Raw genomic sequence first — 26,813 nt, 5'->3', positions numbered from 1 at the left:
TGCAGAACTCAAATTCTAGTAAGAAGACCAGACTTAATGGTCTGACTGAGACTGGAGGAACCCTGGAAAGCATGGCCCCTGGATTGTCTATCAGCCCAGAACTAAGACAATTTCCAAGGCCAACTCTTCAGACAGGGATTGGACTAGACTGTGGGGCATAAAGTGAGACTCATGAGGAATGTGCCTCTTAGCTAAAGCAGATACAAGATACTAAACAGACAGCTTCTGTCTGGACGTGAGACGGGAAAGCAGAGAGGATTAGGAGCTGGTTGAACGGACACAGGGAATCGGGTATGGAAAGAAGGAGTGTATGGGGACAGCAATTAGAGTTACAAAACAAAGTATGTATAAATTTTTTTATGGGAAAAAAGAAAATTGCCAACCATTAATGAAAAACATAAAGGGAATATATTTTCAAATTAACTTCAATTCCAGCTGTTCTTTTTTAGTGTATTGTGTAGTCGTGATGAAACATACTTCCAGCTGTAATTCTGTATACTTTCTTCTAAGTTCAGTGACTTCTTCTCCAGCCTGCATCTTCTTATATAAATCCAGTTCTGTGTCAAGCAATTCTTTCTGCATCTAAAAAACAGTAACTAATTAATATTTTAGGTGACAATAATTAATGTATTTATACAAAACTTTTTATAAAAAATTTATACATGTCCCCATTAATCCATACATTTCTTCTCTATCTCCAGTACCCAAGTCCAAACCATCAACCATCTCTGGTATAATCTACTGCAATAGCTTCCTAACTTGTTGCTACTTCCACTGATTTCCCTATGATTTCACTCTCCATACAACAGTCTGAGACTGATACGGAATAATTTTCAGAACAATAATTGTTAAACAAACAAAACAACATGCTAACAAGTAATACAGTATCTTTCCTTTAGGCAAGAATAATAAATACATGTATATACATATGTGTATATGTTTGTATGCATGTACATTTCTGTATGTATATATAAATATTATATATGTATATACAGTATTTGCTTATAGCTACAAGAAGACATTTTGGGATCAACCAGCGATCAATGATATTGGTCTGATTTTGAGCAAAAGACATTACCTAAAACAAAAACTAAATCTAATGCAGTGTTTAATGTTTTTTAATAAGTAGTAATATGAATAGTCACACTTAAAATACCTGAGTCTTGGTTTTTATACTCTTTGGAAGACAGCGTCCAGGAGAAGCAGCTTTGACCTCATCTTTTAACTTTGTAATGTTTTTTGTCAAAACTTCTAAAGTTTTCATTATTTCTGCTTTATCTTCAGACTTCATTGCTTTGTTCTTCTCCAGTTTTGAAATTAGCATCTGCCAGTTTTAAAAAAACAGAAAAATGAAATTGAAGATATTTTCTACTATTATTAACCAAACACAGTAAAGTAAATATAACTACTTTTAGTGGAAGTATTCATGACAAGGCCAACAACCACAATGTATCTAAAGACAGCAAATCATAGTAAATTTGGTGATGTTAACTATTTCAGTTCAAGCCCTATCCTTAGTTTAATTTGTGAAGAACTATATCACTATTTGCGTCTCTTAAGACCTAAGTTCAAAGCACACAATCAGAAGAAACCCAATTTGATCACTGAAAAGCTGCCAATTTGAAGTAACACCAACAATTTTACTTTCTAATCCATTTGTTGACATTACTGCCTCTACTTCTCACTCCAAATGTAGTCTGCAGTTCAGAAAGAACCAGAGTAAAGTTTTAGGGTTCCCTTCATTTACTGAGATAGTAGAAAAACTGAATGATAAGTGACCAGCCTAAGAATGACATCCTCAACAAGAACAGGAAACAAGAAGGAAAGCAAGGTAATATGGTGTGGGAGAAGCCACACAATATTACAGGTTCTCTAAGTCAAGACAGCTACAGGTTTTGGTATAAAGCACTGTGATTTCTCTTTATCAAGTATATGCAAATTTAAATTAGAAAAAAACATCCATTTCAAGTAGAAACAAAGTTTCTGTGTTTTCAATATTTTGAAATATATCACTAACCTTAATTATCAGACATAATCATGAACTCACTCTAATTAAATGTCATAAATTGGAGCAATGATGTCCAACAGAAATAATGTAAGCCACGGAAGTAATTTTAAATGTTTAGCAGCCACATTACAAAAGATAAAAAGAAACAAGTAAAAATAATTTAGTAATATGTTATTATATATACCCAAAATGCTACTTTGACATATAACCAATATAAAAAATTACTGAGATATTTTATCTTTTTTTGTACCAAGTCTTCAAAATTTAGAATGTATTTTATACTTAAAGCACATGTCAACTCAGACTAGATTTTTGTTTCTTTTTTGTATTTTATTGTGTTTTTGGTAAAGGTTTACACAGGAAATTAGGTTCTCATTTCACAATTTCTATACATACTGTTCAGTGACATCGATTACACTCTTCAACAATATATCAATATATATTCTCGTTATTTCCATTTTGGCTGTTCTGTTTCCATTAATCTAGCTTCCCTCTCCTCCTCAGCCTTCTCATGTTTGGTCTAGGGTAGATGTTAACCATTTGGTTTCATCTAAATGATTATTCTGAGGAGCACAGTACTCATGGGTGATATTATTTACTTTAGGGGCCAATCTGTCATTTCACTGAAAGGTGACCTCTGGGAGTTGTTTGAGTTCCAAATGTAAAGAACTTCTCAGAACAACAGTCTCGGGAGTTCATCTAGTCTCTACCAGTCCAGTAAGTTTGGCCATTTTTTAGGAATTTCAGTTTTGTTCTACATTTTTCTCCCATTCTATCCAAGATCATTTATTGGGTCAAGCCTGGGTATTTTTGAAGTACTCAACAGCCATATGTAACAACAGCTACTGCACTGGAGAACAAAGGATCAGAGGATTCCAAGCCAATAAAAAAAAGTACATATCTCAACATTGTGAAAAGGGCCCCATTTCATTATCTAAACACACTACTGTGCAGAAACTTAGCTAGGTAAATACTACCTTATATTTTCATTTCAAGTTCATAACCATAGTTCCATTTAATCTATAACTGCCATTTAATATATGCCTTCCGCTCAGATACAGTAACATTAATAAACATTTCAGTCTTACCATTACAATCTACAGTAAATGTGTTTCTCAGAACTACCTATACAATACAAGACAAAATTCGCTCAAAACTTTCATTTGCCAATTTTGTAAAATCTAACTCGGACATCGTACCTTCTGTGTTTCAATGTGCTTTTCTAAAATTTCTTGTTTCCTTTTCCTTACATCCTGCTGAAGTTTCAATGCCTCCTAGAGGAAGGGATCAAAAATAATAGTAGAATATTACATTTATTTTCCAACAAAAAAGAAGTTGGAATTGCAGAAGCTTGTCAGCAAAAATCAAATGCAAAGTTTTGCTATTTAAAACTTACAAGCACACAAGTTTCAAAAATCTCTCAAGAGAACCTGTCATTCCAAGAAAAAATTAATATTTACTACCACACTATGGAAGATAAAGTTGAGTGACAGCCAACACACTTTTAAGTACTATGTTGTGATAAGCACTGAAAGAAACAAAATTATGCAGAAAAGCTTTATTACATACAAATTTTGTGCATCGTACTAGCTGAACTTACCTGTTTTTTTTTCTGTGCTTCATTATTATCAACTGCAGAGGTGGAAACAAGTAATGCTTTTTGTGCAGCCTTCAAAGCAGCTGGATTATACACCGTTTTTGTTAGGCCAGTAGACGTAGACAACACCTACCAATAAAATTCAATTTCTTAAAAATGTTTCAACCATTCATGATTTTCTAAGTCTTATTTTCTACAAAACTCAACTGTAAAGCACCCTCAACAAAATTTAGCATTTTGAACTAAATACATTATACATTTCTAATAACTCAATCACATTTTGTGATTTGAAAGAAAGGGTATGAATGAGGGTTAGATACACCCTAAAATGAAAGAAATTTAAATTAATACCAAATACTTTACAAAGCAAAAATATACAAAAAAACTAAAAAAAAAAAAAAAAAAAAAAAAAAAAGCATATTGTCATCGGTGAGAAAATACTAAGTGCTGAATACATTTAGTGACGTTTAGAATACATTTAGAACACAATTCTAGCAACTAAAACAAAAACCGTACACAAGAAGAAACTGGCGTAAGAGGAAAATGGATACCGTCCCTTAAGCAATTTAATATGATCATTCGCAATTTGCAGTTCTGAAGTAAATGCTATTACTTTCTTTCATTCCTTTTCCTAGCACTGCTCCTTCTGCTTGAAGTGGCCTACCCCTTAAACCCAGCTCAGGTTCAGCATAACACAATTAATACCTCCACAATGCTCCAATCACTTCTCTCTTCTATGTAAGTGCTTCTATGAAATTTTATTCTTTCATTTATTGTAACATTTAATAAAACTGACCTGATATTATTTCACGTCTCTCTCCCCGTCTACACAGTAAGGGCCTTAAACAAGGACAATGTATTTTTCTTCTTTGTGCTTCTTCCAGTACCTAAGCCCTGCCACCAACCAATTATGAGAGCTTGGGTAACATGAAATACCTTTCTGGGTCCCAGTTTGCTCATCTAGAAGTCGTTCTTATGTCCTTAGGAACTCCAAAATTCATTCCATGGGGTAGGATTTTTTTTTTTTTAGGGGGGCCATTTGGTTCACTGTTATATCTTCAGCACCTTAACAGTGCATAGACACACAGTAGATACACAATAAACACTTTAGCACTATATTAAACAAATGATTCTAAATCGGGTGGAAAACCTTTTCTAGGCAAGGTCAAGTCAAGAAAGGCTGCCTTTTTTATGCTTCAAAAACAAAACAGTTGTAAGTTCCACTGGGAGGTGGTTAAGTGGTTCTTAAAAAGGCATTTAGGAGGGATCCCTTCGGGGAGATCTATGAGTGCCACAAAACTAAACATGAAACCAGGTGTATGAACACTGCAATTTTCCAGAGGGAACAACGTAGCTTCCAAAACCTTAAGAGCATTCGTGACCTATAAAAGATTACAGGAACTACTGAATAATATCAATGGAATGGAATAATATCAGAGACAAAGGGCCCTACTTTTTAGCTACTAAAATGTTAATATCTGAGAAGTAGCAACCTGAAGACCACTTTTTTTCATCATGAAATTAAATTGGGGCATATCACAAAGCTAAGCAGACTATATATGGCCTACAGGTCTCAGGCCACTTATCACTATTCTGTGTATTCAAGAATGTCTTAACCTCTAAATGAAATAAAAACCAGGAATACTATAACTACACTAATTCTACACAGCATAACGTTTAAGGCTCTTTACGATACGTGACATGCATCAAAATATAACTAAAAATTTTCTTACTTTAAAAATGAAAACTAATACTCAGATACCACTAACAAATATGAAATGGTTGCACTCAGTAAAATATAGATGAAACATCTGTAGTTTAACTTCAATCAATATTCACTGCAAATTGTGGAGAAAAATTTCTTCCATGCTATCTTACCATACAACCCAATTCCAAATTATACAAGGGTGAAACAAATTTACAAGGGGAGAGACACAAAACAATCTGCTCAAACAGAGGCTGTTTCAGACTGTTTTCTTCGAGAGGATTCCATAACAAGTTTGTGATCAAAAAGATTTCTATATTTAAATAAACTGGAAAGAAACAATGAATATTATAACCCTATTTTCTAGTTTCAAAATACACATTGTCATAATAAAAGCTCTGAGAAGCCTAAAAGGAAAGAAAGCCATATAATTCATTTAATCCAGCATTTATCCAACTTCAGTGAGTACAGAACACCCCTTTTTAAAGCATCTTTATTAACACCCTGTTATCAGACAATGGAGTGCTGTTCAAAGTGAATAAAAGTATCTGACAAGAATGAGAAGATCCCTTTATTCTTAGAAGCATTCCCACTCCTTTGCTTTCTCCAGGAATTTCCTTCTGTAAAAACAGAACAGCAGCTAACATACTTCAATAAACCAAAGACATCACTATTAAGACACACTATTATTTTAAGTACCTTTACTAAAGAAAAAAAAAAAGTTGCCAATTGTAATCATATAACAACAAAAATTATAAGATGCAGCCCAATTTCAGGGGTGTTAAAATGTGAAAATAAAATATGTCTTAGAAACAATTAGTTATATTACAAATACCCTTCACTATGAATCTATTTGGTTCTAGAGTTTAGGTAGTAAGAGTTTGGATAGCAAGGGATATACCCATTTTCAAAAGATGAAGATAGAGCTGTGATAAAAGAAAAGAAAATCTGTTAAAAAACCAGTAAAAAGTGACAAATTCAACAGAAAAAATGCTCACAATTTCTAACAGTCAAAGCAAAGTCAGTGGCCTTTCCAAACTAACCACACACCTTCTCTATTTTCCACGAGTTTCTGTATGTGCTGTAGTTTTACATATTAACCTTATATCCAGTGACCTTACTAAATTCACTTACTAATTCTAGTTGTGAATACTTTTGGATTTTCTACATACATAATCATATCATCTGTGAGTAAACACAATTTTAATTCTGCCTTCCCAATGTGTATAATCTTTATTTCCTCTTCTTGTCTTACTGTATTAGCTAGGACTTCCAGGACGGTGTTGGATAGGAGTGGTGGGAGGGGATATCCTTGCCTTGTTTCTGATTTTAGATGGAAAGTCTCTAATGTCTCACAATTGAATACAACGTTAGCTGTAGTTTTCTGTTCTTTTTTTAGTAGATATCCTTTATTAAAGAAGTTTCCTTCTATTCCTAATTTGCAGATTCTTTAACATAAATGAATAGAATTTTATCAAATGTTTTTTCTGTCTCTATCAAGATAATTACATGGATTTTGTTTTTGTTTTTTCAATCCCTTCCTTATTCTGTTAATGTGGTGAATTAAACTGCTTTCCAAATGTTAAACCAACCATGTATTTCTGGTATAAATCCTATATATCACTGGACATTTCTGTTAATATTTAGTTCAGGATTTTTGTGTCTATGTTCATAACAGATATCAGCCTGCAATTTTCCTCTTTTGTAACATCCTTGTCAGAGACCTGGTGGCATAGTGGTTAAGAGCTATGGCTGCTAACCGAAAGATCAGCAGTTCGAATCCACCAGCTGCTTGGAAACTCTATGGAGCAGTTCTACTCTGTCCTATAGGGTGGCTATGAGTTGGAATCAACTTGATGGCAACCGGTTTGGTTTGTCTCTTTTTTTAATATCCTTGGTGGCGCAGTAGCTAAGTGTTCGGCTGCTAACCAAAAGGTTGGCAGTTCAAATCCACGAGCCACTCCTTGGAAATCCTATGGTGGGGGGGGGGCAGTTCTACTCTGTCCTATAGGGTCACTATGCACCAGAATCAACTCGATGGCAACAGGTATGGTTTTGGACGGCAGTAGGTTTTGTCAGGCTTTGGTATCAAAGTTACACTGGACTCATAAAATGAGTTGAGCAGTATTATTTGCTGTATTTTTTAAATGTATATCATTAATACCTCTAACTTCCCAAGAAAAAAACCAATCCCTTGAAGAGGTAGAGGTTATAATCCATTAACACCTCCTTATCTTTATTTCCTATATATTATCAGCTATAAACTACTACCAGTACTTGTAAAGAAAAACAGCTTTTTCTTCTGAATAAAAACAGAAGGGAAAAAAAGTATTTGGTAAAAATTACACAAATGAAGGTTATTATAAATTAAGTCATCCAAGTATTATTTTTCAATAACCAATGCCCAAGACGGAATCAAATACAAAAGAAATGCAGTTACGACACTTAACAGCTAACACTCACATTAAGCTAGCTCTAACACGTTCATTCATGTTACTCCTTTAAAACAGCGTATCTATACAGCAAAACTTCACTTTGTAGAATTTCTAGCAGGAGTAACAAGATTTTAGTTTAAAGTTAAATTGAAAATATTTTTAGAGATTAACAGTTTTGTATCTTTCAAGAATACTAAGTAGCTCAAAACAGACAAAAGGATAAAGATCTTGAGGATAAATATTTAGTATCAAAGAAAAACATAGTTTTTAATCAATTTCTGTGACAACAGCTTGGTCCCCAGAACTTTCAACAAATAATTTGAAATAAATTATATTTTCCTGAAAAAAAAAAAAAAAAAAAAAAACTGAGGTAATAATCCTGACAGAGGCTAACTCTATAAAAAATAAATTAAAAAATAACTGTCAATAACGCTTATGAAAAGAAACGCAACTATCATAAATCTCCATCATCTTTATATTTAAAGTAGCAAAATTACACAACAAATCCAAATTAAAAGACCAAAGGGTTATTAGAATGAATGCATTTTACAGTTAAGGAAACAGAGAGTAGGACTTGTTCAAGATCATACTGAGTGTCAGCTGCTAAATCAACAACTGAAGCCTCTACATGACATGCAATGCTCTTTTTCACAATTATACCACTCAATTTCCTTTTTAATAGTACCACAGAACAGATGTTAACATATCATCATGCAAAGGAATCAAGATATATTTTTAGTTTGCAATGAATACTACTCAAGAACAATACATCCTATGTCGTAAATTTGATCTACTCAAAGTGATATGATGGACAACAGAACATGAAATACTCGATTATCCAGTTTGCCTTCTTACAAAATTTTAGAAGAGTTTTAAGGAGATAATACAGTCTAATTTTTTTTTAAACTAGCCAAATGGTATATAAAGATGCCACCTTTATTCTTCATACAATCCCTCTACAGTAAGCAGAGGCACTCAAGCATCATTTCACTGACCACTCTACTCAAACAATAGCTATTGCAATATTTGAATAGTTAGCAGCACCAATCAGGTTTTAAGTTCTCTCTCGCGGCCTTCTCACAAAAATGGAAATCTCTGAATATAGAAGGATCACTAAAGGCTATACTTGCTGTTGTTTATAGAAAGGGGATAAAATTTTACATTTGTGTACTTAATTTCCTGTAACAATGACAGAAAATACTATGTAGACACCAGCTTTGAGCTTTCTCCTGCCTTCAATTTTAAAAAATGTTTTTAAGTAAGATCTGATGATGGCAAACATTTTTCTATTCTTCTTAAGACGTTTCTGAATCACTCTTAGGATTCTGCAGCAAAAATCCCAACAAGCTAGGGAAACAGAAACAACCAAGAATAAGCAAGAATAAAATGCTACTCTGTAAGCAGGTTCACTAGATGCCTGAAAGTTTGTACACTTGTAATTTTTTTTTCTTATAAAGATTTTTTACAGTATTAACTTAGCATTTTTCCCACGTAAATAGCCCATTACTATTAGTGATTTTTTTCACAAATTCCATTAGGGGTAACTATATCAATAAAGTTATACCATCAATTCCAAACTTGTGCTCATTTTATTATAAAGTCATATAAAACACCTTAAAAATAATGAAAACAGTAGTAAAACATTACAAAAATTTTGTAAAAGTTAATGATGAGTGCATACTTTGACATAAACAAATCCTAAACATAATTAATCAGATATTTAAAAGTCCCCAAAATTGCTCAGCAGTATACTAAGTATAGCAGACTTTATATTATTTTTTTATTCCTGAATTACTTGTTATCACAGAGGATAAGCTTAAAGCAAAAGTTCGATACTGCGAAAGGCAGTAGCATAAACTAAGCAACAGAGAAATTCAGAGGAAAGGGGCAGTGGTGAGTCATTATATGAAAAATTTTAGAGAGTTTATGGAAGAGGTTAGAGAGATTCTGAATACTTAAAGGATGATCAGAACTCAGTTAAGCAAAGGAAAAAGACTTCCAGGAAAATCAGCAGCAGAAAAAAAGAAAAAGGCAGGAAAGGGCAACAGACAATGAGCAGAAAAGCATTTCCTAGCGTGGAAGAAAAAGACTAGAAGTAAACAGGACCAGTAAATTTAGACATGATGAGCTGTGAATCAAGTAACTTAGGTGAGAAATTCAAAGTTTTTATAATGAATTAACATTAAAATAAGTCTGAGAGTAGGATGGCAGCAGTGTAAACTAGAGGAAGAGAATTCCAGGACGCCAGCTGGGACACTACATCCAGAGGCTGGGGTACTGAAGGTGGGAGAAAAAAGCAAGTGGACCACAAAATCAAGTAAACGATTCCAAGGCTTTTAGATTGCACAACTTAGAAAATGGCAATATACTTCAAAAATTGGGTGCCAGGAAAAGTAGCTAACTTATATGGGAAATAATGAATTCATTTTAGGCATGTTATGCCTGAAGTAATGCTCAGATGCCCAAGAGGGAAGTCTAGTACACAGAATGAGATTCAGATTCAAATTCCTAATATTGCCAAAGTTGAAAACAATAAATAAGGAAAATAATATAAGGAGGAACCAGTAAAGATAGCGGATCAGCTATCTCAGGGGATGCTCTATTTACCCATGAAGCCAATTTCCCTTGTAAACTTCATAATGGAAAGGGCCATGGACTAAAAATAGGAAACCCAGATTCTAGTCCAGCTCAGTAACTCACTGTATAGAGTCAAACTATAGAACTATTTAGGCCTTAACTTCTTTTTTAAGGTAAAAATAAAGAAATGAGAAAGATTATCTAATTCTAATATTTGGTGATCTCACATGCCTAAAACTATGATAAGACTAAAGATCAGGGCATTCATTCACACATAAACAAACAAACAAAAAACACATCTACACAAATCTATCAGACGGGCCCCACAAATGATCTTAATTTAGTCAGGATTTATCCCCCATTCAAAAATAGAAATGACTAAATTAATTGTCAGATTATACCAATAGCTGTTAGTAATAAATAAAAACTTACATTTACATCATCCTTTCCAGTTTATAAAATACTTTTAATAAATGATTTTATTTGATCCTCACAAAACCCTGTGAGCAAGACAAATATTACATCACCATTTAACCAATAAGGAAAAAGATTCAAAAAGGTTAAGAGCTCTGCCCAATGTCATGCAGTTAGTAAGTAAGGAGCCAGGGCTCAAACCCAGGTAAAATTCCTAATCCATGGCTCTTTCAATTACGCTGCCAGAGTTGTCAAATTAAAATGTATAATATCTCTAAAGAAAATAAAAAGGATGGAGCACATGGCAATATAGTGAAAGGCAAGTATTAAAACACTGATGCAAAAAGTAAAAAAAGATAAATATTTTTCTTTTTCAGTGACTGGAAAGCAAAAGGTAGGAATAAGAGATAAAGATACTATTAAGAAGCCAGAGTTTAGAACTATGAAAAAAATTAAAAAATTAAGATGCCTCCTGAAAACATTTATGAAGCCAAGACAAACACATCATGCTATTCTTCTTACCTTTTCAGTTGCTGAAACAGATGGCTTTGATACAAAACCCAACCTGTCCTTCACAGATAACTTAGTTACATTCTAAAAAAATTAAAATGGACATATTCAGTGTTTCCCCAAACATATATAGGTCTGTTGGGTTTTGAACATTCTGATTTTATTAATACAAATTGAGTCTACGAGCATACTGATGCTAAACACAAAAACTTGGAACTTTTTAAAACAGAGTAACAAAAAGAAAACGTGGAAAAAAAAAACAATATGTAATATTACTCAATTATGAAAAATTATGATGTAAAGTAAGAGGCTTAAATCAGGTGATTGGTAAGGTCCCTTCCACTAATACAGAATCATAAATTCTTAGAATCCTATGTTGACAAATAGAAGGTCTGAACATTTTAAATATTAAAGTAAAATATCTGCCTGCTTCTCCAGCTTAAAAATAAAAGCCCTTCTTTTCTAAAGTATGTTTGCTTTAGATCTAAGTACACGGTTATTTGCTGATGATTTAGGATACCAGGGTTGGTTATTTTTTTAGTAACTAATAATTTACCAATTTATATTCTGCATATTTTCACATAATCTGATTACCTTAGTCTTCAGGAATTTTCTAGGGACTATTTTAATAAGATGGCATCCATTAGCTAAGTAGGATACTACATCCTATTTCATACAGCAAATGTTAGACACCTGGAGACAAAGGAAAGCTAAGTTTCAGAAACTGACAGAAAAAAGAAACTGCCACTCAAGTGTAGAAGGGAGTGGCAAGGGAGTGACACATGGAGAAGAGAATACCAGAGTCAGGAATAAGTGATGCTAAGTTCTGAGAACTGCATAAGTACTTCAAACAGTGTAATATCAAGTATGCTACAACCTGATGGTTTAAGCCTTCCCTTCCCAAAAGCTTTCAATTCAGTCTACAATTATCTCTGGAATAGAATTCAAATTAAGTAAAAAGATGATGTAAAAAATAAGATTTGGTGTACTAAACTTCACTTGTCAGGCAGCTTTGTGAAATATGTCTCTGCCAGAAAATGAAAGAGAAATCTTTCTCATAAATAAGTATTAACGGGAGAGAAGAATTTAAGATTCAAATATCTATAGGAAAAGCAGAGGCTGTGAAAACATTATGGCAATGGTAAAAAAAAAAAAAAAAAAAAAAATTACAGGTGGTGTTCAAATATGTAAACTATCATATTTCTGTATAAAATACACACAATTAACTATAATTCAAATCACCAAGGGAAACTAATTTACACTGAGCACCTACTATGGGACAAGCACGATGGTAAGACCTTTCATGTACCTGAGGAAGGTCTGAACTGGCACTCTGTGCTTCTGCAGGTTCAGTATGACTTGAAGGTACTGGACCCAACCGCTCTTTGACTGACTGCTTCACAACAGGCAATATGGGTTGCTGGACTAAAGGCTGCATTACCTCAGAACAAGAAAAAACAATTTAAACAAGCTTATTAGCTCATTAGCATACAAAAATAACTTCTATAATAATATAACTAAGTAGCCCATGCAAGGTTTAAAAATGCAGCTCATAATCAAAACCTAATCTCTTCCAGTTTTCTTCACAAATGTATACGGATGTTTTCTTTGCAAAAAATGACATTTATAAAGTAGAAGATGAAATCGAAAAACCATCTGCTGTAATAGACCTCTACAAGCAACCCGTCTAACATTACATATTAATTGGTTTGTTGACCGACTGTGGGAGTGGGGAGTAGGGGGATCACAACAATTCTATACCCTTTAGACCTATTTTATTATTCTCTAAACTAGGAATGGACTCCACGATTAAATGAGAGAATAGGTTAAGAGAGGTTAAGTAACTTTCTCAAACACATACAGACTGACAGTGATACAGTCAGAATGTGAAATCAAGTCTGACTCCAGTTTTCTGTTCTTAAACACTATGCTAGGAACTTTCTAAGAAAAGCATTTAATTTCACACAGATTTTTCTCTTACCTTAGGGGAAGCAGTTTGTAACTGTTGGGTGGTTCCTTCCCTGTGCCAATAAACCTTAATAAAGCGATTGTTCAGCACTGCTTCTGTACTTGATATTGCTTTCTTTGCTTCTTCGTATGTTGCAAATTGGATAAGGGCACCTTCGGGATCACCATTATACGCGACCTAAGATTTAAAACATTAAGAACAGTGGATTTCCAAAAGATCTGTTGCTTCATACAATAAAATGCCTCTAGAAACGAAACACTGATTCTCCCAAGTAAGATTCTATCTGTGTTATTTCCTTATAACTGGGATTATTAAATTGTGCTTTAAGAGAAAGTTTACAATTCAAGTTAGTTTCTCATACAAAAATTTATACACACATTGTTATGTGACCCTAGTTGCTCTCCCTGTAATGTGACAGCACATTCCTCCTTTCCACCCCCGATTTACCCTGTCCATTCAACCAGCTCCTGTCCCTTTTTGCCTTCTCATCTAGCCCCCAGAAAGGAACTGCCCATTTAGTCTCATGTATCTACTTGAGTTAAGAAGCACTCTTCACGAGTTACCATTTTATGTCCCACAGTCCAGTCTAATCTTTGAAGAGTGGACCTCGGGAATGGTTTTTACTTTTGGGCTACCAGAGAGTCCAGGGGCCATGTTTTCCAGGGTCCCTACAGTCTCAGTCAAACCATTAAGTCTGGTCTTTTTACTAGAATTTGAGTTCTGCACCCCACTTTTCTCCTGCTCCATCTGGGACTCTCTGTTGTGTTCTCTGTCTGGGCGGTCACTGGTGGCAGCTGGGCACCATCTAGTTCTTCTGGTCTCAGGCTGATGCAGTCTCTGGTTTATGTGGCCCTTTCTGTCTCTTGGGCTAATATTTTCCTCGTGTCTTTGGTGTTCTTCATTCTCTTTTGTTCCAGGTGGGTTGGGGCCAATTGATGCCTCTTAGATGGCTGCTCGGTAGCTTTTAAGACCCCAGACACCACACACCAAAGTGGGATGCGGAACATTTTCTTAGTAAACTTTGTTATGCCAACTGACCTAGATGTCCCCTGAAACTATGGTCCCCTGACCCATGCCCCACCTACTGTCCCTCGAAGTGTTTGGTTATATTCAGGAAACTTCTTAGCTTTTGGTTTAGTCCAGTTGTGCTGACTTCCCCTACAGTGTGTGTTGTCCTTCCCTTCACCTAAAATAATCCTTGTCTACTATCTAGTTAGTGAACCCCTCACCCTCCCTCCCCACCCTCATAACCATCGAAGAATATTTTCTTCTGTGTTTAAACCTTTTCTTGAATTCTTATAATAGTGGTCTTATACAATATTTGTCCTTTTGCAACTGACTAAATTCACTCAGCATAATGTCTTCCAGATTCATCCATGTTATGTTTCACAGATTTATCTTTGTTCATCATAGTATTGCATTGTGTGAATATACCATAACTTGTTTATCCATTCATACATTGATGGGCACCTAGGTTGTTTCTATCTTTTTGCTATTGTGAACAGTGCTGCAATGAACATGGGTGTGCATGTATCTATTCACGTGAAGGCTCTTATTTCTCTAGGATATATTCCAAGGAGCAGGATTGCTGGATTGTATGGTACTTCTATTTCTAGCTTTTAAAGGAAGCACCAAATCGATTTCCAAAGTGGCTGTACCATTTTACATTCCCACCAACAGTATATAAGTGTTCCAGTCTCTCCACAGCTTCTCCAACATTCATTATTTCGTGTTTTTTGGACAATGCTAGCCTTGCTGGGGTGAGATGGTATCTCATTGTAGTTTTGATTTGCATTTCTCTAATGGCTAGTGATCGTGAGCATTGCCTCATGTATCTGTTAGCCACCTGAATGTCTTCTTTGATGAAGTACCTATTCATATCCTTTGCCCATTTTTTAATTGGGTTACTTGTCTTTCTGTTGTTGAGGTTTTGCAGTATCTTGTAGGTTTTAGAGATTAGACGCTGACTGGATTTGTTGTAGCCAAAAATTTTTTCCCAGTCTGTAGGTTGTCTTTTGACTCTTTTGGTGAAGTCTTTCGATGAGCATAAGTGTTTGATTTTTAGAAGCTCCCAGTTATCTAGTCTCTCTTCAAGTGCCTGTGCATTGTTACGGTTCGTATTGTGTTTATGCCATGTATCAGGGCCCTGAGCGTTGTCCCTAGTTTTTCTTCCGTGATCTTTTTCATTTTCGGTTTTATATTTAAGTCTTTGATCCATTTTGAGTTAGTTTTTGTGCATGGTGTGAGGTATGGGTCGTTTCAGTTTTTTGCAGATGGGTACCAAGTTACGCCAGCACCATTTGTTAAAGAGACTGTCTTTTCCCCCAATTAATGGACTTTGGGCCTTTGTCAAATATCAGCTGCTCAAAGGTGGATGCATTTATGTCTGGATTCTCAATTCTGTTTCATTGGTCTATGTATCTGTTGTTGTACCAGTACCAGGCTGTTTTGACTACCACGGTGGTATAATAGGTTCTAAAATCAGGTAGTGAGGCCTCCCACTTTGTTCTTCTTCTTCTTCGGTAATGCTTTCCTTATCCGGGGCTTCTTACCTTTCCATATGAAGTTGGTGATTTGTTTCTCCATCTCATTAAAAAATGCCAGTGAAATTTGGATCGGGATTGCATTGTATCTGTAGATCACTTTGGATAGAATTAACATTTTCACAATGTTGAGTCTTCCTATCCATGAGCAAGGTATGTTTTTCCACTTACGTAGGTCTCTTTTGGTTTCTTGCAGTAGTGTCTTGTAGTTTTCTTTGTACAGGTCTTTTACGTCTCTGGTTAGCTTTATTCCTAAGTATTTTATCTTCTTAGGGGCTATTGTATATGGTATTGATTTGGTGATTTTCTCTTCGAAGTTCTCTTTGTTGGTATGGAGGAATCCAACTGATTTCTGTATGTTTATCTTGTATCCTGATACTTTGCTGAAATCTTCTATTAATTCCAGTAGTTTTCTTGTGGATTCTTTGGGGTTTTCTGTGTTTAAGATCATATCATCTATAAATAGAGATACTCTGACTTCTTCCTTACCAATCTAGACACCCTTTATTTCTTTTTCTAGCCTAACTGCTTTGGCTAGGACCTCCAGCACAATGTTGAATAAGAGTGGTGTTAAAGGACATCCTTCTCTGGTTCCCATTCTCAAGGGGAATGCTTTCAGACTCTCTACATTTAGGATGATGTTGGCTGTTGGGTTTGTATAAATGCCCTTTATTATGTTGAGGAATTTCCCCTCTAGTCCTATTTTATCAGAGCCTATTTTTAAGAGTTCTAACTCCAATCAATCTCCTCTCACTCCAGTAGAAACAACAACTGAGGATTGTTCACAGTGGAATAAGAGCCTCCTCTATACAGTACTGAATTGAAAATGCTGCTCACATAGATGTTATGTACAAGTGCACGCATGCACACACACACAAGGTATTCAAAAGGTATTATCTTTTCCCCCTAATTTTAATAGTGCCTAGAAGAAACAATCCCCATATATTAATGAGGGATGTGGCTAGGATCCACATAGTCAGGAGAAGGAAATAATCTACTTTCAAAGCAGTGATCTCTAACTAAAAACTAAAGAAAAATCTATTTGTACAATATCTCAAATTTGTAATCATCACGACAATATTTCCAAAAGTAAGAGAAAATAAAATACCCACATCAACCACATTTTACACGAGGACACTGAAGTTCAAGGAATATACGATTCTGTAGACCATACGACTAACATGCAGTAAATCCAATGCTTCTCACTTTAAATTCCTGTTCTTTCAAAAGTAACAGTGTTTTCCAAAGTGTGGTATATAAATCACTGGTGGTGTGAAGCAATACAATAGAGGTTAAGAACACAGGCTCTGAGTGAAACTGCCTAGCTCAAACCTTGGCTGCTACCCTTACATGAGCATGATCAAGCAATTTAATCTTTCTGTGTCTCAGTTTCCTCTTCCATAAACGAGGATAACAGTATTCACTCTAAAGTGCTGTTCTAAGAATTAAATAATTCATGTAGAATAGAGTACATAGTAAGCGTTCAATAAATATTAGCTATTATGATGAAGAATGATTTCAAGTAGCAGTTTAACAATTATGCATTTATTAGAATTTAAAAACAGTGACAATTTCACCAATCATTTTACTTAGAATAAAGGTAATTTTTTTTAACTGGATTTAAAAAAAATGTATTTCATAAATAATAATGCAGGGGTATGCACATACAGCAAAAAGGCCAGTAAAACGATGAGACGATATCAACCTCACTGGTAACTGAAGAAATGCAAATTGAAATAAGATGATACTGTGTTTTGCCATTAGCTTTGAGAAGTTAAAAAAAATTTAACATTACCAGTATATTTCATTGTGTAGGGAAAATAATCTGAGAACTTTATGTCTGAATCTAAACGTGGCAGATCAAATTGAATTGGCATGAAATGACATTCAAGATAAGTAATAACTATAAGATAATATGTATATTATGGGCCCATATACATTTTAAAGGAACCGTGGTGGCAGAGTGGTTAAGAGCTCGACTGCTAACCAAAGGTCAGTAGTTTGAATCCACCAGCCACTCCTTGGAAACCCTATGGGGTAGTTCTACTCTGTTCCGTAGGGTTGCAATGAGTCGGAATCAACACAATGGCAATGAGTATACTTTTGAAAAAAAGTTTGTGTATTTATAGATACATACATAAATATACTGCTCACAAAAACACATAACGAAAAATACAGAACAACACAGATTATTAATAGTGTAATTATCAAATGAGGAGGGGAATATGAGGGGTGCAAAAAGTTGAAGGAAAATATTTCCTTTAAATTCTACATATGTATATCTATTGCCCATCCCCAAACAAGCATGCAGTTTTTCATCTATCACTTTTATAACAGTAATTTTTTAAATGGCAAAAAACAAAATTTTCAAAAAACTGTACTCTCTAAAATTTATTCTTATTTTTATTAGAATATGGGAAATAATTAATCAAAGATAAAAATGTCAAACTGGGGGGGAAAACCCAACATATTATTTCAACACGTTCAACACAAAACATGATGTAAATTCAATACCAAATAACTGCAGAAGTTATATACACCCAAACTAAGGTTCTACTGTAGATGAAATCAAATACAAATTACACTGATTTTTAGCTGAAGCCAAATACAAATTACACTGACATTAATCTCAAAGGATGTCCAAAAGCGGCAAAGGAAAAATAAGTGTTTAAACTATGTATGGTTAACAGGCATGACATTTGGGCCCCAAAAGTATCTTTTAAATGCATCCCACCAGGCAGTGACAAAAACAAATCTGACATGCATTCTATGAATTGATTTTAAGAAACCCAGGAACTAAAAACTACCACAATATTAGTTATTATCAGTGTGATTATTTAACCTTTGCCGTAATTTTATGGTAACTTCTACTAAGTATACAGTTTGTAATAATATGATCAATCAAAACTAAGCTCCCTAAATCATGAGAACAGAGATAACAGAATCATTTCATGGCTCTCACCTGTAAGTTAACCAGGGTTCCAAACCGACTAAAATGCTCATTAAGTTTGCTGATATTATTTAATTCTGGAGGAACTTTTCTAAGTTCAAGTTTGGTATTTTCATTTCCAAACTGAACCTTCTTCTGGAAGCCTGGGCTATTTGTTCTATTAAAATTTGGTCTGTAACAAAAAGCAAATTAATTAGTACACTTAAAAATCCTGACCCCTACCAAGTATAAAGGAATAGAAGCTTTACATGCAAAATGAATGTCCAGTTATGATTTTTTTTCCCCAAAACTGAAATTAACTGGTTTGATAAAGGAAATTTACATATTCTTTCATAAAACTTCCAAACTCATAGTGGTAGTATTTTTCATGAAGCCAACTGAGGTTCCTTTCATATCATTTGTTATTTTCCACTTCTTGCCCACCACTACTTAACATTCTTAGCAGGGAAAACTCTAGCACCCTCTTTCAGTCAATCTGCATATATAACCTCTGTTGCATTTCTGCAAAAGCTAGCTTACTGAAATATATCGTATTTTACAACTTTGATTAAAAAGGAATGACTGCCATAACCTCTTCCCAGCTTAAAAAAAAAAAAAAAATAGAGCTATAGATCATACTTCTAACACTTCAAAAAAAAAAGAAAAGAAAAAATTGTGGTCCAGAGACGTTCTGATTCCACACAGCCCTTCTTTGAAGCTCTTTCTTGACACCTCAGTGCCTAACCAAGCCCCTCGTCAAAAAAAAAGGAGAGGAGGGAAGAGACTTTCTAGTTCTTAACAGGAACCTTCCAGATGCTAAAACCTCCTCCCAGACCCCACCTACCGTTCCTTGGCCTGATGATGGGTTCGTGACTATCCTTTATATAGCTAGTATTCAACCACATTTTTAAGTAAGGATTTTGGTGGGGAGAGACAGGATGAGAGGGAAGTGAAGAGAGGATAAATTGTCCCCTAAACCACCACACCATTTCTTTAAGAAAATACCTCCCAAGTATCCAGACCACTAACTTACATATTTTTAAAAAAACAACTTATATTCTAGTTGGGGACAGCCTATAGAACTGAAGAATGTAAAATGATTTGTGGAAAGAGAATTCTGGACTGGTAATAATAATTCAATGAGCCTAAGAAGCAGTGCATAATAAAATCCCTGCCAGCTTACTTATCAAACCAAGTCTTCTTTGTAGGAATTCCAGGCTCTCCAGAACCAATGGTTCTTTTCCTTGATTCAGAATCCACTACTATCCTCATACTGCTTTTATTGGGAGGCTTTTCTGCTTGAAAAAAAAAAAAAATTACAGATTAATATTACCCGTTTATCATAGTTACTTCTTTAAATTCATACTGGAACAATGTTCTGGCTTCTCAGCCAAATACACATTTTAGTAGAAATAGAAATAATGTGCATTCAAATATAGTAATCTAAGGAATTCTAACCTATTTCAATTTAATGAAACATTCATTTCACACCTAGAAAAACTGTGAAGAAGAATCAGTAATTCTCACATGCCAAATTAAAATGATTTTGTGGGACACATCTTTGGAAGTAGAGCCCACGCTAATCCTCCATCTGCCATCACCCTCACTACAAATAAATAACAAATCATCTTGAGGCTTTAAGTTCATAATTATCTTGAAGGTACACATTTTGTCTTCTCAGCAGAAATGTCAAGTTTTGAAATGAAACGCACAACCTAAGAGATTCAAAATTCAACACCAACCCAGTAACCTTTCTTTGAGAACTGATAACTTAGTAGAGCTGGGATTAAAAGAGCTGCTTATTTAAATGTCAATATTTATTAATAAAATGTATGCATACTTGAGAAAAGAAAAGAAAAATATTCCAGACTGACACAAAAACAGATGTCAGTGGAAATGCAGTATAAAGAAACATAAATATCTGCTATTTTCAACCTTCTACATTCACGTAGATGGAGTACAACAAACACAGTACATTTAACCTGTTATCTCCAAATATCACCAAAGTTTAAAAACATTCAAATCTTACTCTTCCTAGAAAAAAACAATTTTAAACTTCTTTAAGAAGGATAAATTGATTATATAAAATCCCATTCTTACGTATTTCTAAACATATAACTAACAAAAGAACTTCAAAGCTATCCTAGCAATCCCTCTCGTGGCTACATCTACGATCTCCATGTAGGACCCCAAAAATCTCTCCATCACATGTGAACTCTGCTCTGAGGATCAGTCCCAAATTTCTAACTTCTTGCTCTTCCCTGGTCATCTTTCTTCTGAAAACCATACAGGTATCTCAAAAACCTCAATATGTACAAAGTTCAAATTACCTTCATACTAAATCTGGTTTTTTAATCTTTCTTAAACATTTCTATTACTAAATATCATTTTCCCAATCATCACAGTCATATTTGATTCCTGCCCTTTCCCAGATCTCTTCAATTTGTCTTGCATCGTGTCTTCTCATTTCTTGCTGAAACAGCCTTAATACAAACTTGTATTACTTTTCATCTACATGACTATCCTAACTGGGCTTTTGTTTCTAGATTTCCCTGCCATCAATTTGTCTTACACATACAGAAAAACCAAAATCAAAGTTCTAGAGCCCTGCTCTCCTGTTTTTAACCTCTCTCTGTACACTGGCACTTCCCATCAACACTTAAACATATTCAAATTGCTCCGTTTAAAAAAAGGAATTTCTTAAAACTACTTTCCCCTTCAGCTACATGATTCTCTCTCTCTCTACTCCATAGCCATTTCCTGAAAGAGCTGTCTATACTTGCTATCTCTGCTTCCTTACCACCCATTTATCCCCTAATTCTCTGATAACTGGCAACTGTTCCTGTTACTGCTCTTAAATTACTCTTGCCAAAATCACTGATTTCTTAACTTGTTGTTTTAGACTATGAATACTTCTTTTCATTGACCTTTTAGGTGCATCTAACACTGCTTATCACCTTCTTCTCCTTAGACATTATCTTTCTCAATTTGCAGGACTCTGTCTCTTTTGGCTTCATTTTCTCAGAGTCTTGTGTAAGCTCTCCCTTCCCAGCCCATCGCTTCAATGTTGACATTCTTCAGGTTACTTACTTTGGCCTTCTTATCTCACTCTACACAATCTCCCTAAAACACCTCATCTATTACATGGCTTTATCTGTTTCAGTGATTCTCAAGGCGGTTGGGGGAGTGGGAGGGAGCGTATCAGAATCACATGAGAAAGGCTTTTGGAACCTATATAAGCCAGTCCTAGAGATTTTGGTATGTCTCCTCCATCTTCCTTTACTTCCCACTATTACTAATGGGATAGGATAAAAAAAATTAAGAACCTCTGTTCTACTTGCTAATGATTCCAATAGGCCTCAGACTTCCATATCCTATTTCCCCCTGGACATTTCTACTCAAATGCCCTACAGGCACAACAAATTAAACACTTCCAAAACTAGATCTCTCTTCCTACCAAATCTGTTGTTCCTTTGAATGAACAATACTATAATCCGCCTCATTATCCAAGGCAGAAACCTGGTGTCTTTAATTCCACCCTGTTCTTTACCCCAATTCTAATCCTCACAATCAAATAAATTACTAAGTGTTATCAGTTCTTTCTATTAAACTTAAATCTTTTCACTTCCCACTGTTACTACCTCAGTCCAGCTACTATCTCTTTTCTACAATTCTTCAAATGTCTTTAATTGGCCTCTTACCTCCCTTCTTCCATCCCTCGTTCCCTCTCTGTGCCACAAAGTTGGCTAATTCTGACTTATCCTACATCTCCCAGCAGGATGGATGGAAATACCCAGTATCTAGCACTGGTGAAGTTTACAGTGCAAGTTGTAGCTTATGTGCTCAGTGGTGTCTACACAGCACCAGTTCTACAACAGGATTTTTGGTCATATTCTAGTCTATGGGCGTCCCAAGTCTGGTTCACTGATCATACTGGGGAGTATACGAGCCAAGCAATATCCTTTTTCACAAAAAAACAGAAAAAAAGTTCTTTATCTGAAGGCTAAGAGAAGCAGTAATGTTGTGTTTTTTCCACAGTAGTTGTGATTATTTTCAACTCATCTGCATTCTTTCACTCAAGATTCCCTTCACTGGTAAAAGTACAGAACAAAGTTCCTCTTATTATACAATCAGCAAATATGTCTAATTGTATACCAATATCCTTTTAATAAATTGTTTTACTGCTTAAAATTTTCAGTATTGGTTTTTGTTACATGCTAATGAAAAACTAGAGAGCCCTGGTGATACAATGGTTAACAAATAAGTCAGCGATTCGAATCCACCAGCCCCTCAGAGGGAGAAAAGACGTGGCGATACGCTCCCGTCAAGATTACAGCCTAGGAAACCCTATGGGGCAGTTCAACTCTGTCACACTGCTTGAGTCAGAATCAACTCGAAGGCACACAACAGCAATGAAAAACTACTTAACCCTTGCTCCTACCTATATCCAATTATGGCAGCTTCTATCAAGTTCTCTACTTAGAAATCTGCAAAGAACGATATCAGGGCCTCTGGGTCACTTTTACATTAGTAATATCAAAGCACAGAAGGGCTTAAAATGTTTCATTTGTTTAATAATAATTTCCCATTAAGATTTAAGATATTAAGCATAAAAGCATAATTACCACATAATAGCCTATGACAACCCTGGTGGTGGCGCAGCTGTTAAGTGTTTGGCTGCTAACCAAAAGATGAGCAGTTTGAATCCACCAGTTGCTCCTTGGAAACCCTACGGGGCTATTCTTCTCTGTCCTATAGGGTCGCTATGAGTTGGAATTGACTTGATGGCAACAGGTTTGGTTATAGGCTATAAAAGGTGGCTATGAGTCAGAAATGACTCTATGGCAATGGGTTTGGTTTTTTGGTTTTTATCGACTGTAAGGGGAGTCCTTGGGTAGTCAGTCAACATGCTTGGCTGCTAACTGAAAGGTTGGTGGTTGGAGTCTACAGAGGCACCTCAGAAAAAAGGTCTGGCAATCTACTTCCAAAAAAAATCACTGAAAACTCTCTTGAGTGCAGTTCTGCTCTGAAACACATGGGGTCATTATGAGTCAGAACTGACTTGCCAGCAACTGGTTTTACAGGCTATTAGAAATTTGTAATAATTACATAATAAGAAGGTTACTAACGGTCAGGATTCTAATCATTATAAAATCCTATTTGTGAAACACTGTCTTTTAAGAACAATATTATAATATTATAAATGTGTCACAATCCAGGGCAGTAAATTTCAAACCCATTCAAATGGCAAACAGATGAGAACATATTGGGGGACAGACTGAAAAAAGATAGGAAATATCAGTACAGGCAATCTTCAATTTAAATGGGTTGCTAAATTAGTTGTTTTGTACACAAAAATAATTTTATTAATGGATAATAGATTCCTCAAGGCAACTTACAAAAATACTCCATGATGCATCTGAGAATCAACATGTACAACAACGATCCTGTGAGAAACGTCACTCAAATTTCTAACTAGGTATGTGAACATTTCTCTTCTGTAACTTATAACTACAGACACGTGGTGCTGAAATTACTATAACTTCAAGCTCTACGTGGTAAGATTTATATGCAAGGAGTTTCACTTCTCTTCTGCTCCTCAATCAAAACCAGAAATTGGACTGGCACTAGAGTGGATCTAATAAATATTGATCTTCAGTGGCATATATTCATGCCACTCTGAAGCAGCCAGGCAAGAAAGACGTACCTGGAAGTAGGAGGTCCTAGTAAGAACAAGAAGTATCCATGTGATGAAGAGAAAATACATGTTAAGTAATGAGCTAAAAGGAAAGGGGACTTCTTTGGTCTAGCCAGGTAGGGGAGGCTTTGGTGAAGGGAAAACACCACTACAGCCACAATCTCAAGTGGCTACTTTTCAAATACAAGCAATTTGTATATGCCTTACACAGGAACTGTTAAAAAAATCTTTTTTCTGTTGTTGTTAATGAGAGTTATTGGAGTGCCTCAGGAGAATTAAAAACAGGGAGGGAGGGGTTCAGTATTAAATGTCCTATGGTCTCCAACTGGCTATAAATTTGAATTAAAATATTCCTCACACTTCCATCACAAAAAGGTCCTAAATACTCAAGGCAGATGCTCGGAGGAAAAAATGAAAAGGATGCAAAGTATAAGTAATCACAAACTCACTAGGCATTAACATTATTCATTAACTGATACTTATTTAGATTAACTGGAATTTTATTTACAACTGATGAGGCATGATTCCCTCCCTCCCGCCCCCAACAGGAAAGAAATCAAGGAAAGACTAGGAAAAAAAATGGGACTTAAAATTTAGTAAAGGGGGTTGGGAAAATAATAATTTTATTAGGCCATGCAGTATTTTCTATTAAATCTGACAATCCCTCATATCAAATGTTAACAATAGCAAATTTTACATCTTTCAAATTCATGTGAACTATCTCTCTCCTCTGACCCTTCATATCACTTTGCAACGTACACGGCCCTGGTCTGTATCAGTCTAATCTCTTTATCTTCATCTCTCTTTTTGAAATTTTATTAAAAAGCCTGTCTAAGAAAAAAAAAGGTAATGAATCACTTCATAAAACATAATTCCTTTTGCTTTAACGTTATAATAAACAAATCACTATCAAATTCTAACATGTTAAAAGTGAACAAAAATAAAATATGTATTAAACACAGGTTTGTACAGCTGAATTTCATTATACAAACTAGGAAACAATCTATCTTTAGGAATTAAAGTATTACTTTCAAGAGTTTAAACTAACCAATTAAGACTTTAAATGATACAAAATACAAAATAAAAAAAAGCTACCTGAGAAAATATGTACTTTTAGAAATTCCTCTCCCTTTGGATGGTAGAATAAAGTGTCAGCAATACTACAAATAGGAAACCACACATTACCTTTTCTCTCATGGGAGACCAAAGGACTCAGAGAATAAACAATCATCATTTCTTACTCAGCCCAAATAAGTACAGGACTGACTACTCCTTAGAATTGTGTTGTCACTTGATATTATGAAAAAAAGAAGAAAAGATGAATCATAGTACCTCTGGGTGGCAAATCCATATCCCCTGATGTCAGTCCTATCAAGTTAGGCCTTTGTGCATGCACTCTGTGTCTATACATAGGTCTGGAAGTATTGGTTATGCTTGGGGCTTCAGGATTGTAGCCATCTGTGTCATATGTATCTGGTAATACAAAAACTGTAATTAAAAAACAATTATAAAACTCCACTTGGTAATTTTTTTATACCGATAATAGAAAAAGTAAACTACGTAACATGTTACTACTAACAACATAACAAATAACTGATACATGATACAGGAACTAAAAAGAAAACTTGGTTTTATAAAAATAAAAACTGTTATATTAAAAAGAAAATTATTTTTAAAATTCTAATTAAGGACTTACATTTAATGTACATTCATCACATCTACACTGTATTCTACATAATTTTACTAAGAAACATAGTACCGTTAGAACAATTCACTCTCCAGACATTTCTGAATTCCACATCTAAAACTCTGCTTTAAAATTATATTACATTATTAATATCAAAAGGGCCAAAACTGCACCTGCAGTAAAAAGAGAAGGTGGAGCAGGAGGAGGCTGGTGATGAATGCCAGTTGTTACCACAGTAGGAACAGAACTGGTTGCAGAGTTTGGGGGAGCATCCATGCCAGATGGCTGCAAAGGAGGAAGTGGAGGGGGTGGTCCTGTCAAAACCAAAGAATAAGAAATATCATCTGAAAGCAAACAAATAAAATAAGTTATTGTACATTCAAACATTGTATTTTCATTTATCAATCAACAACATCTACAAACACCAAGCTCTTACAATTAAATTAGTTTTCTACAGTAAAATACCCTTTCAATGTATTCCAAAACAGGTTTCCTTCAGCTAGAAAGGACTGCAGGCACTGGGGTTTGTCAGGGCTGTACATCACATAGGGCCACTCTGAACCATAGTATCTGATTTACAACACCTGCAAAATTGGGGTACTCCAAATGGAAGTATATTGCTCTTAGTTTCTAGCAGGTATCTATAGGATTCGTTTAGATACTTTTAACAAAAGCAAGCATCAAACTCATTAACTTTATTAAAAAAAACTATGAATGGATAGACACTAAATATAGGCAAAC

At 34.9% G+C, this 26,813-nt stretch overlaps 1 protein-coding gene across 9 annotated transcripts in view; it reads right to left on the bottom strand.

The window, feature by feature from the left end:
* RBM26 (RNA binding motif protein 26) overlaps positions 1-26,813 on the bottom strand; it is a 92,479-nt gene that overhangs the window by 31,368 nt on the left and 34,298 nt on the right. Inside the window, exons 8-18 of one of the 9 annotated variants that reach the window (XM_012554149.2) lie at positions 26,246-26,386; positions 25,718-25,873; positions 19,871-19,982; positions 18,721-18,880; positions 13,228-13,392; positions 12,556-12,678; positions 11,259-11,330; positions 3,609-3,734; positions 3,208-3,282; positions 1,157-1,324; positions 478-582 (exon numbers count right to left, since the gene is read on the bottom strand). In XM_012554149.2, the coding sequence (XP_012409603.1) occupies positions 478-582; positions 1,157-1,324; positions 3,208-3,282; positions 3,609-3,734; positions 11,259-11,330; positions 12,556-12,678; positions 13,228-13,392; positions 18,721-18,880; positions 19,871-19,982; positions 25,718-25,873; positions 26,246-26,386 (1,403 nt within the window). Of the gene's footprint in view, positions 1-477; positions 583-1,156; positions 1,325-3,207; positions 3,283-3,608; positions 3,735-11,258; positions 11,331-12,555; positions 12,688-13,227; positions 13,393-18,720; positions 18,881-19,870; positions 19,986-25,717; positions 25,874-26,245; positions 26,417-26,813 lie in introns of all 9 variants that reach the window. The other 8 variants (XM_023726700.1, XM_023726701.1, XM_023726702.1 and 5 more) reach the window with 8 other exon arrangements.

The sequence above is a fragment of the Trichechus manatus genome, unplaced genomic scaffold (assembly GCF_000243295.1).
Source record: "Trichechus manatus latirostris isolate Lorelei unplaced genomic scaffold, TriManLat1.0 scaffold00013, whole genome shotgun sequence".
Classification (NCBI taxonomy): domain Eukaryota; kingdom Metazoa; phylum Chordata; class Mammalia; order Sirenia; family Trichechidae; genus Trichechus; species Trichechus manatus.
The sequence above is the reverse complement of the archived record's forward strand: the minus strand, read 5'-3'. Positions and strand labels throughout refer to the sequence as shown.